The sequence below is a fragment of the Lottia gigantea genome, assembly GCF_000327385.1.
Source record: "Lottia gigantea unplaced genomic scaffold LOTGIsca_31, whole genome shotgun sequence".
Taxonomy (NCBI): Eukaryota; Metazoa; Mollusca; class Gastropoda; family Lottiidae; genus Lottia; species Lottia gigantea.
This window is the reverse complement of record NW_008709027.1, coordinates 2,240,449-2,259,452: the sequence shown is the minus strand read 5'-3', so window position 1 is coordinate 2,259,452 and position 19,004 is coordinate 2,240,449. Positions and strand designations below refer to the sequence as shown.

Below are 19,004 nucleotides of genomic sequence, written 5' to 3'. Positions count from 1 at the left end.
TGGAAGTTGATGATTTAAAAGAGTAAACGAGGTATATTGAGAAGTCGACACAGTGGAAAGAGAGTTGAGATTCAGTTATTCACTATGGTACCTGGTATTTAATCAGTGGCTATAGAACGGAGTATCGAACACACCAGAATACAACTCTACAACATAATGCCATTTTATAATGTTTTAAACTATTTCTGAACATGCTACCGAACAATCATGAAACTTGGCGGTGATTATGGGATATTGTGTGTTTTATTTACAATTTTAACACCAGGTAAGAATTTCAATGACTCGCTTAGAAACACTGACATAGAATTTTTATCTTTTTATACGCCCACACGTAAGATGGGCGTATATTGTAATCACCCCGTCGGTCCGTCGGTCCGTCCGTCCGTCGGTCCGTTCACATTTGGCTCGTGCTCACTCTACAGGCTACAGTTCTTTATGAATTCTTTTGATTTTTATTTTGTATGTCAATGTTGTTATGAAGATGATCCCTATTGATTTTCGTGATGATCGGATAATTTTTCACCGAAATATCGTGTCTGACTTGACGTTTTTCTCTATTAGCTATATTGTGCAACTCGTGCTCACTCTAGAGGCTACAATTTTTTACAGATTCTTTTGATTTTTATTTTGTGTGTCAATGTCATTATGAAGATGATCCCTATTGATTTTCGTGATGATCGGATAATTTTTCACCGAAATATCGTGTCTGACTTGACGTTTCACTCTATTAGCTATATTGTGCAACTCGTGCTCACTCTACAGGCTACAATTCTTTACAGATTCTTTTGATTTTTATTTTGTATGTCTATGTCGTTATGAAGATGATCCCTATTGATTTTCATGATAATCTATCGATTTTCATGATGATCGGATAATTTTTCACCGAAATATCGTGTCTGACCTGACGTTTTACTCTATTAGCTATATTGTGCAACTCGTGCTCACTCTACAGGCTACAATTGTTTACAGATTCTTTTGATTTTTATTTTGTATGTCAATGTCATTATGAAGATGATCCCTATCGATTTTCGCGATGATCGGATAATATTTCACCGAAATATCGTGTCTTGCCTGGCAAGCTATCTTTTAGAAAGGAATGTAAGTCTACTAACTACATTTTATTTCATGGTTGAATACAATATTGATTGAATTTATTTTTATTTACAATTTATAGATAAGTTCACTGTTTATCATGATGCACTGATGTAACCTTTAAATACAAAGCCTTGCAACGACCTCGCTAAATAATCTGAATTAATCTTAAAATGTTACTTAAAGGGTTCACACAATTTATCTAATGAAAGCAATTCTTCTGAAGTCTAGGCCTATTGGATTACATCACAGCTGACCAATTCAGAAATGTGTCATATGTAGTGTCTCTTCTAGCTCAAGATATTTGATTCGCCATTAAAATCCATTGACTATAGTGTCGCTTGTCCAGATACTCTTCGTACTGTCATTATTTTGGAAATGGTAAACACGAACACACGCCATTGTACCATGTTGAAATTAGCTTAGGTAGAGTTGGTATTTTTAATCAAATTTAATTAACAGGTCTTAATTTTACTCTTAAGGCAAAATCCAGCAAAGTGAGCCTTTCTCTTAAGGTAACATATGTAAAAGAAAATTGCAGGAACAGGTTATTTCACGTTTTATACATCACTATAATCTGTAAAAGTCGTTGAAATAAAATAATTGTATTAGTTGATTTTAGATTGCCAAAGTTGACAATAACATTGCTGTCGATCCATTAATTAGTATAACGATATTAAAGAATGCTTTTTTCGAGGCTTCGAAGTAATTAGGCTCCAGATGTAAAAACAAAAAAACAAATGTCAATGTTCATTATAATCAATAAGAATTTTTAAGCATGCTATAACGCTTTTGCTATTCGAATTGATGAAGTTTTTCACACCTTTTTACCCGGAATTTTTTTTTAACTTGCCTGACATTTCTAAATGAAATAATTTAAAAATAAAATCTCCCGACAACAAATGATAATCTCCATTGATTATTAGTTTATAAGTCGTGTATAAGTCAGGAAACTCAGTAGACTGTTCCATTCAATTTAGTCATAGTCAATTTTAATTTTCATGATAAGAACCATTAAGCATTAGAATTATATCGACAAACTTCTCTTAATTGGAATGATATTCAAATACGTTTTGTCAGATTAAGAAGTATAAAATATATACACTATGAATTACTATCCCTCAGTAGAGTTCACTATAAATTGTTTGTGTCAATTCAGTGTGTCAAGAGAATTAAAGCATCAATAAAATGCACTAGTGGCAGGAAATTAAGTGAATATAAACTATAGGAACTAAAGTCAGAATAACCCAGGAATATCTAGGTACTGGGTATTGTTATTTCTTATATAAACATTCAAAGTTCATGGATAATGTTATGACATGTGGATTACAGATGATCGTAGAATTATAACCTCAAATTTCGTGTATGCCTATATGAAATGTTATGTAGTATGTTACCACAGCCGCGTTTGGTATATAGGTTGTACGCGCTAAAGATCTTGAAGTTGGGTATAGACAAAATAAATTAATCAACAGTAATGCCACAGGCCTGGCAAAAAAAATTCCATTTTCATTTAAAGGGATATATCATAGAAAGGTACTCTTTAATCATCTTTAATCATCTTTAATCACATAGAGTCACATGAAGAGTCACGTAGGCCAAATATGGCCGGAAATCATTTTTTTTATTCTGTATATAGATTTTGATATGTAATGTAATGATTTGTTACACTTTAATAAACTATTATTATTATTATTATATATGTATTAGAATAACATTAAATAAATTTAACTACTTCTGAACCCACTATCACAATATGAATTTGAAAAGTGTTATGGGTAAGTTTGTTGTACAAATGAGCAAAATTTGATGAATTCTTGAATAAATATGTCAGGTTAACTAAAGTCACTTCTGGTTAAATCTAAATGTATTAGAGATTAATATCTCCGGACTAATGAAGATAATAATGTGATGTTTATATTAATATAGTGAAGCTAGTATATACACTACCTGTAATGATATTGTTCATATGGTCGATATGAATAATCATTAAGATAGATCAGGATCATTATTTCATGTTGGTTCTTCACTAATTATTGATCCTTAAAGTTAGGTTCTCACAAGATTTAATATTTCTATAGAATCTATTTTACTCAAGTTTCAAAATGTGTTCAAATCGTGATTAATGGCAGTGACTCTATATACACATGACCTGACAATTATAAACTTGTTATCAGCTTTGTATTTATAGCAACATTGTCAGTCCGAGTTTTAAAATCGTGAAAAATTCGAACTTTGGTCGGAAAGTCTATTCTGCATTTTTGTTCAACCATGTATGTTTAGGTATTGTGATCATTTTGAAAACATCTACCTGGGATAATATCTTTAAGTTGAGATACTTATCTTACAGATATTGCTTTATGTCTCTAAATACACGAATCTTTACTTTGCAATTTTATTCCAATATTGATTAAAAGTTTATAAAAACGTAGTAATTATAAAGGCACTTATTGGAAAAAAATGAAATAAAACATTCATGAATGTAAAATATTGATTCTGCCTGTTGCATCATAATCTATTACGATTACAAAGGAAGCATAATTCGTGATTCAGTATAAATCACATACAATAAACTTCAAATCCATTAACCATATAAAATGGATTCATCAATTTATTTCATGGGTGGCGCATGCCATGGTTTGGTTTTTAATCGTTTATGATTAACACAAAAGTTATAAAGGCAACCTTATGATTTTTAACATTTTAAGGGATGGAATTAATTATTTAACAAAACCTATATTGGTGAACCCACTGCACTAAAAGAATTTGTTAAAAACTGGGAATAACTCTTTCATCTTTAGTTGGTTAGTAGTCGTAGTAGTTGGTAGTTTGATTGGTTCAAATTGGATGATTCTGTGTTGTTTGTTTGGTTGTTCGTTAGATCTGGTCGGGTCGATTGACATGGCGCTGAAACTCGGCTCTGGATGATGTGGCGCAATTCTTGACTGATTGGTTTGAAATCACCCAAGAATAAACCCTATTGAAAATCAGAAAAATCGAAAAATATTTAGTATAAGTTATTGCCCTTGTTCTTGAAATGCTCGTAAACACTCTAGAAGGTGCAATTCTTGACGTCTTTTGATAAAATTTGATGTGAGTGTTTGTTATCAACCCTATTGAAAATCCGAATAATCGAAAAATATTAAGTATGAGTTATAGCCCCTATTCTTAAAAACTCGTTCAATTTTTAGCTCGTATACACTCTAGAAGGCCCAATTCTTGACAGATTTTGATGAAACGTGGTAATATTATTGAGTATCGCCCTAAATGTTCAAAAGAAGTGTATGACTGAAGGTTGAATATTTCATACTGGTAATTATTACTTACTGCCAAATAGTTTTATTTAAAATCAAAATTGCCGGTGGGTGTATATTAACTTGCCTGGTAAGCTATCTTAAACAGTTTATATGAGGGTAATAAACGCCACAAAAAGATTGTTGAAATTTATTTACAATAGAAATATGATCTAAAGACATTTTGAAGATGAAATTGTTTATAAAATGAAAGAGTGAGTAGATTCGAATGTTTATAATAACCTTTCAGCCTTGATTTTTAAAATAATCTACATTATACCTAAATCATTGTTTTATTTAGATAACTTGTATGGTTAGATGAGATTCAGTAGTACTAATTTCATTTTGATTAGGTTAAAGATGCATTCCTGTGAATTGGAAGATATGATTATCAAATCATATATGGATCTGCACCGTGTCGTGCCTCAACTATCTTGAGCAGGGGTTTTCAACCGGTTTCTTTCCATTACCCATTTCAGGATACTTGATCGATTTCATATCCCCTTAAAAAAAACCTTTGATTCTAATTTCTAATCAGTTCAAAATTCATAAAATACATAAAAAGCTTAAAAGTTATCTTTCGTGAATAATATGAAAGATTAAACAGATCACTTATCATTATCAATATGAAAAATCGAACTGTTCTTCAATCAAAAAGAATATCGAGTGTTTAAGACTTCTGTTTTGTTGCAAAGAGATAGAAATGAAATTAACTTTAACGCAATTCTCTTGATTAAATGACTGAAACCGACAGCCCGTAACATTAACCATAGCTTTCTCTTACTGGACATAAATAAACCAGTAATAATTACCTAGAAAATAACCACATTTCCATTAATTTCCAAAGAAAGTATTTTTGAAAAGACATCTCATTTCTTAAACTGAAGCTGATTTGATTTTTTCTCTTCTCAAGTTCGTGAATAATTGATAATCATTGAAGTTGTGGGATTATTTATAAGATTATCAATAAGATATATTGCAGATTTCTTATAATTTGAATAAAAATTGAATTAACATGGTTCCCTGTAGGAAGACAGTTATAGGAAAATGACAGTAAAAGAGAAAATCAATGTTATTTCTTCAAACAGAATTGGTATGGTTAACTGAGAGTTTTCTCTTGTCAGTTATGTCACGTCATATTTTATTTTCAAGTGTGATTGGGAAATGAAAAAAATTCATTTCAGCTGACTCGTTATCTGTTGTTTTCTTAAATCAATAAAGCGAAAATGAGAAGAACCTGAGTGATGTTTGTTTGAAAACTATTTTCATTATATTATTCTGGCTGCAGTCTCTGTAGAATTCCAGTGACAGAAAGTATAGTGGCGCGCTTGAAGATAATATCTCAAACCAACCGAGAGAGGAAAATAAGTTCGTCTCCTATAGATATCATCTAGTAACAATCACAAGTCATTTAAATTATTAATGATTAAGATCGTACTAAAACAACGGTAGGATCTGATAATGGAAATAGATGAAATATTATTGATGATCTCATGGTTAGCTCTTTTCAGTGGCGGAGCCAAAGATGGCTACCGAGCGGACAGACACCCCCTCCCCCCCCCCTTCCCGCCGCCGCCCTCGCAACCCCAAAAGCAAAAATCTCATAACTAGATTGGAAAATATCAGATATTTGCCCACCTCCCTCTTGCTCCGCCACTAGCTTTTTTCATATATTGAGTCAACTAAAATATAAATGTATTTCTATATGAGGACATAAAATAACATAGGGGTTTACGCCTTATTGTTCTGAGCTTTGTTTGTCCAGGACCAACACTCCCATCCAATGTCAGAATCTCTAAGAGAGCAAACTGGAATGGAATTTTCGAAAGGTAATCCTAACCCATAGATTGTCAGAAAATTACGACTTCTGTGAGCTGTTTTCCAATTTTAAATTTTCACGTAATAAAGATCTATTTTTGGTGTATAGTAAAACCACCATATCTGATCCATTATCAGCGGCATCTTGGAGATGTATATGTAACCCATCCTGTGCTCATATTTTGTTTCTTAGCAATGAATCTTTGCAATAAGCCTAATAAATAAATGTATATCTCAGTATCATCAAGATAGGACATAAATTATAAGCCATTCTTTGTTGTGCTTAGAAAGAAGTCATAGTGAAACACCAATGCACTGCCTGAAGAAGTATAGACATTATGTTAAAACTTCCCAGTCAAAAGGTTTAGATTTATAATCCTCGTCAAATTCTAAAGCTTTTGTTGTGCTATGTTATCGCTTCAGTTGGTTAAAAAAGACAATTCTGACCTTTAGGATGACCCAGGTTACTTTGTGGGTGGATTTAAAACTTCAAACACATCACACTTCTATAACGAGAACATGATATTAAATTATCTGATATTGAATACTGTTTGAGATGATTGCAGGCATATTGTAAAACTAATTTGTTTTTTACGCTATTAATTTTACTATCCAAGTGAGATCAAAGTCAGTTATTTAATGTTTGATGTCAACTTAGTTTTTAAGAGCTTCAAGCTTCAATATTCTATAGTTATAATGTTACCAATGATGTGTTTAAAGAATAGAAAACAGTGTTTAATGTAAGGAAATTCACCCTATCAGGCATCAGAGGACATCAAATCCAGCAAGTCGTCTTAAATTTTCAATTACTTACAGTCTGCATGGTAGTAATTGGGTTGTGAATTGGTTGAAAATCGATTGAAGAGATAAATCAGATTATAAAGTCTGAGTAAATATTACACAACACGACTATTGCTACAAGCTTTTAACCAATTCTTAGAGAATCACCAGTTTTCAAGGTTGATAGATACCATAATTATCACCATTTGTTCATGGAATTGAAAATACAATAGACCTTACCAGACATATTGAGATGAGTTGGCAAATGTTTATTGATGAACTCATAGACATTCCACAATCATTGGTCTCTTTGTTTTTCCTATCCGAAATAAAAAAAAGACAGAAAGACTAAAAACATTTCTTGGATTAAAATGCTAATCACTCGTTTTGGATTTATTCAAACGAAGGAAAATTCTTAACGAAATCTTACACTCTTTACCCTCAAACGTTACATATCTATACCGGTGCATTTTGTTTGGCTGCTTTCATTGTTAAAAGGTAAATAAAAACATATTCATCACATCCTTAATTCATGCAGCATCTAAGGCGGCTAAGGTCTGCTTTGCTACTGACAGAATCCGAAAATCAGAATCAAAAGACTGCAAGCAAGTTGTAGAATCAGATGAAAAGTTGAAATAAGCAGAGACTATAGTCATAGTAATCATCTTTGCGAAATCAGAATATCTCTGGTTTGAGTTCAATCACCAGGGCGTACCACTGCCTTACAAAATCGCAGTACGACATGTACTTGGGTACTTAATTGTACTCTTTGACCTGAAGTCATTTTTAAAGTACAGATGACATCCGATGATGTCAAGCGCTCCAGAAGAAATAACAATATCTCACTTTTGGTGTACTTCTATTCATGGTATTGGGTATGTCCATTTTCAAATTGCTATATAAGATATGTGACACAGATTGATATGATATTATATTATATTATAGATTAATATTGTATTTGATGTAATTAGGGCTGATTAAATTAGGTAAATACTAATTATACTGGATATTGGAACATAAATATTATTTTGTGAGACGGGATGATCGCGAGTTAATCATTACTGTAACGAACAGTTCCAGTAAAACAGTCAGTTGTATAGAAAAGGTTGACAAAAAACACTAGAAATCGATAAGTTATCAACTTTATCCACTGTTCACGGTGAAGAAGAATAATTTAGGTGTTAATGATCTAATGTAAATTAATCACCTGCTAACATTCTTTCGATTCTTAAGGTATAATATACATCATTTGCCATAATATTGCGTACACAATTCTCATTAGAATATTAAACTGGTAATTTGTTTACTTGAAATTATTAATGTATGGTTAATGACGAATTAACAAAATTTAAAAAACTTGGAACATTTTTTGGTTTGAGTCGATCCAGAGTCCTTTCTACTCATTTTTTGAGTTACCTTCACATTGCTTATATTGTTTATTTTTATTTATATATTTATCACACATTAATATGTCTATATTTTTGGTAGACAATATTGTCAACGAGGTCATTCTTCAGCAAAAAAATATTTTTTTTAACATAAAAATAGTGGGCGTGGTTAACAAGGCAGGGCATGCTTACCCAAACATCTGATACCGGCGAGTCTAATCAGCTATATTGTTTATAATGTATAATTGATTTCAGTTGACATTCTGCAATAAGTAGCTGAAAAGTAGCACATAAACCCGATCCATTCCAATTTTGACGTAACCATATGATTTTGTTTTCAAAAAGGACTGATTTGATCAGAAAATGATAAACTTCCTCTTAGTTCTCTGTGATAACCATTTGCCATGTAATTAATGTATTCTGATCGTAGCTGCATCACCCAAAAATGCTCTTAAAACATTGAATTTAAGAGGCAAAATCAGAGGTTATTATCTTGTGAATAAAAATTATTTTCTTGCCACATTCAGATAAAGATAAACTTTCTATGTATATAGATTTGAAAAAGTAACTATTATCAATTTAGATCAAAAAGATTTATGTAAAATATATTTGGAACTCTACCTACAATTAGGAATAAAGTTCACATATTAATTATATGCTTAAAAATATGTCTATATATATCGTAAATTTATCAGTAGCCTACCTGTCAAAATGTTCAGAAATAATATGGCACCATGTTACTTTTAGATTCAGCTTTCTATATAGCTATAGCTGACTAGATGTCAAAAGAATGAAATTATTCTACGTGGTTGGAGCCAATTTTCTGGAATCAGACTGAAAGTAAATTATATCAGTTACTTCGAGGAAACTGGTCACAAACTGGACTCCACAAGGAATACTTCATTCATTTATAACATAAATAACTAGACGGTTGATAAGTTAATAGACAGTCCTTGAAGAATTCGCTGTCATCCTTAGAAAACCTTTTTGCTCTTATGAGTGCTATTGCATGGTCATGTTAACCTACAGTTTGACAATCGGAAGTATAATCTTGATACATTGTCTGATGTCATGCCTGTACAAATGACAGCCACAGAAATTTGATATTGATGATCAGTTGTTAAACAGTAACCAGAACTGTTGGAATACTTTTAATTTAAGTCCGGTGATTTTTACAACTCGGAAAGGTTACGATTTTATAATGATCGATTTGCAATTGAGTAAATTTGTGAATGCTATATAAAATCTTTTTATATCCTTATTTTATGACAAAACGTTGATCAGCTAGTAGAAAGTAATGAAATCGAATAATTTCAAGAATTCTACTTATTCTAAGTGTAATTAAAATAAATGACGATTTCTCGTTGATATGGTATCAGTTATTTCATAAATAAAGAATTGAAGAATCTACGTATATAGTTAACCTCTAGACAAGATGCCTTATTAAATATTTATAGATTCTTCTGGAGAAAAGTAGACAGACGAAATACTTTAATCAAATATAAGGTCACAACAATCAAATTTGAAACGATTGTTATTATGTGATTCATTTAATCAGATTCGTAAATGGTATCACCGATTGTAGCTTATCAAAGGAAAAGCGCCTATTAATGTATTTTGTATAGATTATTGCACACAATGCTCAATATGTTACTGTTTTGGACCTGTTGACACACTTCGATCTAAGCTTCTTCTCGAGAAACTAACGCTTTATTTAAATCGTGATATATACAGTCATTAAATCATCAAATTTAATTCACAAGTTGTAAAAACTGTGATGTATGTTAATATGAGAATACATTAAGTCATTGATTGTACAATACAATAAAATCTTTTCATATAAACGGTAGGAAATGTTATAATCTTATTCTTACAGTTGATATATTGTTCTTGATAATATACATAAGTTATTATACTGAAACAGACACTTTCCTTTTAACTCTACATCAGTTTCTGTATTTTCATTTCTAACTCATTTTATCGATTTAATATTAATCGAAAGATAGCAGTTATTTTCAATGCTATATTGTGGAAATAGATTCACCGTTTTCTCTTTAATGGTTAAATCATAAGAACATTAAAATGTCATAAATGGGTGAAATGTGATCAATTTTTGTTGATGATAGAAGCGAAGGTCGATACTTGCTATTACAGCTTGTATGGTTTTAGAGAATATTACGAGCAAATAAAGATAATTACTTCTAAGCACTTATTTAAGAGCTTAGTTTTATAGAATGAAATCAATTTAATTGATAGAAGATGGTCTTAATAATTGTCCACAAAATCAATTGTATAGAATGGTCTTGAATCAAAGTATTTTAAGGTATAATGAAACGTTTTAGAATTCAAATCAATAAATTTAACGAATATAAAAATACCAATTCAAGATGGGCGATTAACAGTAAATAATGTTGATGTTAAAAGTATGCACTAGTTAAAAACATACTCCTGGTATATATCTTGAGATTAATGAATAAATAAAACCAACCAAATGTTAATAAATTTATAGCACAAGTCTTGGCGGTTTTCAAAACTGTATGATGACGAAAACCTCTGAACGGGCTTTTGATGTGTTATTTGCAGAATTGCTCTATATTCGTTGTCGTGAACGCAGATAGCGTTTTGAAGAGTTGCACGACCAGAGCAACTATTTATATTCGGGACTACTAAGGACTACAAAATTAATACAGGGGACACTCTATTTCAGATTTGAGTCAACACTTTAATAATTACACGTTTTCCCCTGTAGTCCTATTAAACTACTTTCAACAAGTGTATAGTTAGTCTTGCATCAAAATAGATAAAACTCAATGAAAAGAATAATAATATGCTGTTTAATATAAATCTCTCTGCACGGAAAAGGTTCAGAATTTTTGCGCCAAATTGCTTTTTAATGGGATAATAGAGGATAATTGATGATAAACTGTTGATATAGACAGACGAAATACTTTAATCAAATATAAGGTCACAACAATCAAATTTGAAACGATTGTTATTATGTGATTCATTTAATCAGATTCGTAAATGGTATCACCGATTGTAGCTTATCAAAGGAAAAGCGCCTATTAATGTATTTTGTATAGATTATTGCACACAATGCTCAATATGTTACTGTTTTGGACCTGTTGACACACTTCGATCTAAGCTTCTTCTCGAGAAACTAACGCTTTATTTAAATCGTGATATATACAGTCATTAAATCATCAAATTTAATTCACAAGTTGTAAAAACTGTGATGTATGTTAATATGAGAATACATTAAGTCATTGATTGTACAATACAATAAAATCTTTTCATATAAACGGTAGGAAATGTTATAATCTTATTCTTACAGTTGATATATTGTTCTTGATAATATACATAAGTTATTATACTGAAACAGACACTTTCCTTTTAACTCTACATCAGTTTCTGTATTTTCATTTCTAACTCATTTTATCGATTTAATATTAATCGAAAGATAGCAGTTATTTTCAATGCTATATTGTGGAAATAGATTCACCGTTTTCTCTTTAATGGTTAAATCATAAGAACATTAAAATGTCATAAATGGGTGAAATGTGATCAATTTTTGTTGATGATAGAAGCGAAGGTCGATACTTGCTATTACAGCTTGTATGGTTTTAGAGAATATTACGAGCAAATAAAGATAATTACTTCTAAGCACTTATTTAAGAGCTTAGTTTTATAGAATGAAATCAATTTAATTGATAGAAGATGGTCTTAATAATTGTCCACAAAATCAATTGTATAGAATGGTCTTGAATCAAAGTATTTTAAGGTATAATGAAACGTTTTAGAATTCAAATCAATAAATTTAACGAATATAAAAATACCAATTCAAGATGGGCGATTAACAGTAAATAATGTTGATGTTAAAAGTATGCACTAGTTAAAAACATACTCCTGGTATATATCTTGAGATTAATGAATAAATAAAACCAACCAAATGTTAATAAATTTATAGCACAAGTCTTGGCGGTTTTCAAAACTGTATGATGACGAAAACCTCTGAACGGGCTTTTGATGTGTTATTTGCAGAATTGCTCTATATTCGTTGTCGTGAACGCAGATAGCGTTTTGAAGAGTTGCACGACCAGAGCAACTATTTATATTCGGGACTACTAAGGACTACAAAATTAATACAGGGGACACTCTATTTCAGATTTGAGTCAACACTTTAATAATTACACGTTTTCCCCTGTAGTCCTATTAAACTACTTTCAACAAGTGTATAGTTAGTCTTGCATCAAAATAGATAAAACTCAATGAAAAGAATAATAATATATAGCTGTTTAATATAAATCTCTCTGCACGGAAAAGGTTCAGAATTTTTGCGCCAAATTGCTTTTTAATGGGATAATGGAGGATAATTGATGATAAACTGTTGATATAGTCTGCTAGATAATTACTCGATCTGAAATTAAAACCATAAAATATATGTACATGTCGGAAATGAAATTGGGAATATACATTAACGAAGAATTTAATTACATTAAAGTACTTATCTTGTATCCTTTTTTTTATAATGTAATCGATTAAACCCTCGCGAGTCTATCTCAAGTCATCTATTGTAAGTACATGGTAATACATCTAACGCTAGTAGCTTCATCACTAACCATTTGTTGTTCCTATTTCTCATATTTGGTGGTTAAATTGTAAACAGTTTATAAGACCAGAATTTATCGTGACAATGAATGGCACTGAATACTGGTATAAATCTACATATGACTATTTATTATTCAAATGGTATTTAGGTTATCACTCAGGGAATTATCTTGTTAACATCATTATGCCAAATGATTCGGCATATTTAAACAGGAACACAATACACTATATTATATAGCTAATGAGTAAATGTATCCAGAGGGAACGAGTGTTAATATTATCAAAACGACGAGAAATCCAGTATAATTCTGAGATCAGAATATATCCGTTAGGTTAGTCATGTCTGTCATATTGGCGACATAAATGATGTCTTATAAGGAAAAAGAAGACGTTACACATTGGAAATGTAGAGTAAAAGAACACTTTATTCACATTAACGTAACTTGACAATAGATAAAAAAAAAAGATTGCAAGATGATCTGAAAACAGTGTCCGATTTAACTTTGTAATATTATAGTGAAGATATACGAGATCCGTGTCAATTTCATGTACACACGTGATGAAGAAGCAAAATTTGGTTTGGTATTCCAAGATAGGAGATATATTTCATAGCATTAGTTTTAGTCGTGGTCAGTACAATTGGAACGCACTTTTCATGTATGATTGAAATCACATTAAGTATGCCTTAAAACATCGTCATACAGCCTGGCTCTTCGTTAAGAAATCTGCAAATTTTAAATTTTCCCATTATCATATACTCTATACAAGTATGATTGCAGACTATATACTACACATAGACCCCAGTGAGTCTTTAAAACTGAAACAGAAAGAACAGAGATTCAGCTTCGAATAGATTTTAAGATCCAATAAAACATGATTTATAACTTTCTATATGTATCATTTCCATTAAAACAAATAAGATTGGTGTTAAGTGTATATAGTCTGGTGTGATTTCAATGAGACAAGGGATTTTCCACTAAAAAGATGTATTTAAAATATAATATTTCAATGTCAAGATAGCGACCTGGTAAATCTCATGAGTGTCTATGTGAGTTTCTGTTTTGAATTTCGAGATATATCGTTGCTGGGGGCTCCTTGTTAAAGCTTGCGTGATAGTTGTAAACTCATGTTTTATCACTGCAATTTTCTAGGAACAGAACTAACAGCTACAATTACAAAGTCATTGGCCTATTACACTTTACGATTATTGGGTTCAAAATTTTTTTCCGCTCACCGTTTTAGCCGGTTGATCAGAAGTTTGCGATCTTCTTTGTGATTTTTTTTTCTATTCATTGAAGTCAAAATTTGTTGGATGGACATAACTTGTATCCAAGTCCGAGAAGTTATGCTGTACTTAAATAAAAGATCTTGTTTTTCCAGCTATGTACGTTTAGTTTACACGGGCGTTTTATTTTTGGATTTTCTTGTATATGAAATATGTATTCCATGTACTTGAATAAAGTAAATTAAGATTATTAAGCTACGTTGACTAAATCTTCAATTTATTATTGTTTTAGATAGTAGAGATCTATTGGAAACGCTGATCTTTGATGTTTGATAGATAGCCCGTGTCTATTGTTGGATGGATAGAGACAAGAAACTAGACTGATCATCAACAGACTTGATTATATGGTTTCAATCCATTTGGTTGATATCAGCTGTATAACTGGTCTCTAGTGAATTATAATAAGCTTCACCAGTGATAGGGGATCTGGAGTTTTTCTATTTCGTGTCGTTAAATCGAACTGTCTATACTTTTTCACATCTTTCTGTCAATAAATACAGACCTAGGAATTTAAACTCCTTATTTCTAATGACATTGACACAAAACAGACTAAATAATGTCTGACCAAAAAGCATTACTCCTAAGCTATAAGAGGTAAATTGCGGTTATCATTTGTCTACCTTCAATGCTTGACCAACCTTGTGTCAGCAACAGGAATACAAAATCTTGGATTGGTGTTTTCTCAAATTTGTCAAATGCGATCGATGTTCACATCTAGATTGTTTTGGTTCTAGAATATGGAAAAGAATTCTGATATTCTTGTAAAACCTTATGGTTGAACGCCACGTATTAGTGGAATCTGTGACGTCACACAGCCCACTGTAATATTTCATATAGATTACACGATTTCTATTAATTAAAATCAAATGTTTTAATAACCAGTTTTTTTTATTTCTATAGGATTTTTTAACAATTGAGCTATGACAGGCTTCAATGATGTCTGTAACCCATAACCACTAACACCGTGAAACACTACTTGACATACTTGTCACAATAAATGACTAAAACACAAGAATGTCTATTTTAGAAGATAAAAGAACTGTCCTAACATGAAGTATTTTCCAGTAATCTTCAATTTCCACTCTTTTATCTATTGATCAAATCTTGTTTTGCCTCAAGCAAATATCAATAAGAATGTTTACTGACTGTAACAACCTTAAAGATAAATTGTTTGTATGTGTGAGACATTGACATCATTCTAAAATTATTATAAATATAATATTACTTATTCATTTTTATTACTTGTGAGTTTTCCAAAGCAAACTGGAATTTGCACTTCTTTATGTTTCCATAGAAACCAATAATAATATCTCAGTTTCCACTGCAATTACATTTGCACTTCTCATTATACACGGAACATTAATGACATAAACAAAAAAATAGTTTAAAACCAGAGTAAATATTTTCATCTACACAAATCACATAAAATCGTCCATTGTAAAATAGATTAATTCGGTAAAATTCTTAAATGTAAATAAATTGTAGTAATTTTTATCAGCTTTTAAAGAAAGAATCTCTTTCAAGTACAGAAAAGTATTACTGTGAAATTTCAATATAAAGTTACTTGTTACCTCGCTATTATGTATGGCTAAGGTGTGATGAATACACCCGACTGAATGTTATTTAATATAATACATTCATCATGTATATTTGATTATATTTATCATATTCTGTATATTTTCATATTTATTCATATAAAATCTCTTCAAAAAGAAATGCTTAGAATTTTGAAACGTCTTCGGCTTGATGAAAACTAAAGTGAAAATATGTTTATTGGAAATTCGAATTTACATACAGTATTTTCAAAATGTGGGTCGGAGCCACTGCGTCACTTAGCTTAGCCTTATTCAAATGACCACATCCTAAATTTCTAAAGACCTGAAGACATTTTCAAACAAAAACATATACATATGATAATTCGATTTGTGAAATGACAGAAAAAAACCAATTCAGAAATCATACGAAGATTGTTTTACATATTTCTGTATTGTTGTATTACAGTGATATCTATAGATTGTTATGCCTGTACATCATTAGGTGGTAACAACGAAGGATGTGAAGATAGTTTTGAACGAACACTAAAAACTGTACATTTTATAGCCAGAGATTGTTATTATGGTTATTTTAGAGGAACACATTGTTATAAGCTAAAAGGAGAGAGAGGTAGGTTATATATGATATTTCCCGCTATTAGTGAAAATACCCCAAATAGTCACGTTTTATGCACCTGCATTTATAGCATACTTAATTTGTAATGTGAACGTATATCCACCCTTGTCACCAACTTCAACTGGTTCTTGAAAGTGATGATTTCAACTTCAATTTTTTCGATAAACCGTATTGTTCCTGTCATAGCATATTAATTTAGTTTATCAGAAACTACTAAAATTGACCTGTATGTAAACGACTGCTCAGTATAAGAAATGGGCCAGTTACATATTGAGTTGACAGTATAGTAGTTAGGTAAATGAATGTTACCTGAAGGTTTTAATAACCACCTGACCTTGCCTGTCTGTCTGGATAATAAGAAATATAGGATGTTCCCATAGTATCTATAATTATCTTTCTTCCCCTTTATAATCAGTAGACTTTCATAATAACTTTCTGTCTCGATTGCTTTTTTTACTTACTGTCAGATTTCTAATTATTATTCACCTTACGAGAAAAAAAGCCAATTGTGAGATTGATTTTTTTTTTCTGAAAGTTTTCAAGCATAACGCGAAATTTAAACTTTAGTCTTCTGTCATTAAATCGATAGAAACAAATTGAAATTGTTAAGTTGTACCCAAAAGGATTTAGATGTGAGAGATCTGTCATTGTGAGTAATAGCAGTATGAAAACAATCTATCGAGAATTGAAGCAACGAGTTTACTTTTTAAATTTGGCTTTATAAACTACATAAATGTTTTTCAGCGGATGGAAGCAGTATAATGGTTAGACACTGTTCAGACAGCCACTGGGGCAGCCATTGTGGTGATATCAAGTATACTAATGAGCATAACGTAGAAGAAAAAATCAAGGGATGTTTGGAAACTTGCGACCATGATGGTTGTAATACAGCAACACAGAAACAATTTAACTTCAGCCTTGTTATTATGGCAGTTCTAATGACTAGTGCATTATTATTGTGAGATATCGAATTTCTGTATAAATATGATATGGTTGTGCTTTGAATTGTTATCTAAAGACATACTACCAACGAAATGTTAGGCACTCTGTGTTAATAATGTATGTCGAAATCTATGCATACTTTCTCTATTCAAGTTAATGCACATTATTTTTGTATATTCCGATATCTAACTTATCACTCGTACCGCAAGCTCTATACATTACATTCAACAGATCATGTGATCCACCCACATTAACCCTGTATGTATGAATTGTTTAATTGTTTTCAAGGTGATCATTCCAGATTGAAGTCGTGAGAGTCATCTTAATGACTGTCAGGCTTGAATGTGATTGTAATGTAAACAGAATTGACAGAAAAACTAGCTGCCAACACACTAAACTACAAGTCTATGATATCGTGGATGAAATTCATACATTACCTGCATAATGTGCTTAATCGTTAACGTTTTAGGATGTTAATATAGTTATTGCTGTAGATATGCATTAATTGGTTTAACTTCCCATTTCTCATAATGCTTCCAACTTTGTAGGATAAAGTTGTATTATTCAGACACGACGTTTAGGTATAGCCTCCAAACTCACGGCGCCATTGAATTGAATAAGATCATTTCTTTTTTCATAGTAACTCATTTTATTTACCACCCTCTCATCAGCACCAAGTTATGCAATAGAGAATAATATGATAGTATGCTATCTCTTTTCAACAGTTGTTCTCATGATTAGCTTCTTATAAAAACCAATAAACACAACAAAGGATTTAGCTAGAGAACTATGATATGTAGCTATTCCCTCCCATTATAGCCCTTTCATTGTTTCAAGGTACCAATCGTTTCAATCGTCAATGTGCAAGGTTAGAATGGAGCTCACTACTATACAACTTTTACTCTAGACTTTGTCTTGCTCGTTCTGAGTTTTATTAGACTGTTTCAGTAGTTGTATGCTGTTGGATGCTGTCGTATGTCAACATTTATATTTTAGACCGAGTTGACTTATTGCTTTCATAATTATGTTGGGCATTCTTATAAAAACCAATAAACACAACAAAGGATTTAGCTAGAGAACTATGATATGTAGCTATTCCCTCCCATTATAGCCCTTTCATTGTTTCAAGGTACCAATCGTTTCAATCGTCAATGTGCAAGGTTAGAATGGAGCTCACTACTATACAACTTTTACTCTAGACTTTGTCTTGCTCGTTCTGAGTTTTATTAGACTGTTTCAGTAGTTGTATGCTGTTGGATGCTGTCGTATGTCAACATTTATATTTTAGACCGAGTTGACTTATTGCTTTCATAATTATGTTGGGCATTCTGGCACTATATTAAGTGCTAGCTTATGTCCGGATTTGACGAGTAAAATGATCATTAACCCGGCTTGTTACGATTTTCTTAAGTATGGTTATTCAGTAAATGTGACAAAATTAATTTTTGGACTGAAATTTATTATAGTCAATTTTAGTTATTATAGACAAAAAGATCCTACTATCTTTTTACGCTTCATGATTCTTGTTACTTGTTTTTCATTTTCTTCTTTCACGATATGCCTTGTACAAATTATTATAGACCAAATAAAGATTGCACTTAATTAATGAACAAAATAATATATCGATTG

The 19,004-nt window shown here is 31.2% G+C and overlaps 1 protein-coding gene across 1 annotated transcript; it reads left to right on the top strand.

Annotated features, from left to right (window-relative positions):
* Window positions 1-207: 207 nt before the first annotated feature.
* Window positions 208-17,395, top strand: LOTGIDRAFT_161950 (hypothetical protein; the record flags this gene model as incomplete). The annotated part of the gene is made up of 3 exons (XM_009057825.1): window positions 208-265; window positions 16,266-16,427; window positions 17,178-17,395. The coding sequence occupies 3 exons, from the start codon at window positions 208-210 to the stop codon at window positions 17,393-17,395; spliced, it is 438 nt and encodes a 145-aa protein (XP_009056073.1).
* Between the last annotated feature and the right edge of the window lie 1,609 nt (window positions 17,396-19,004).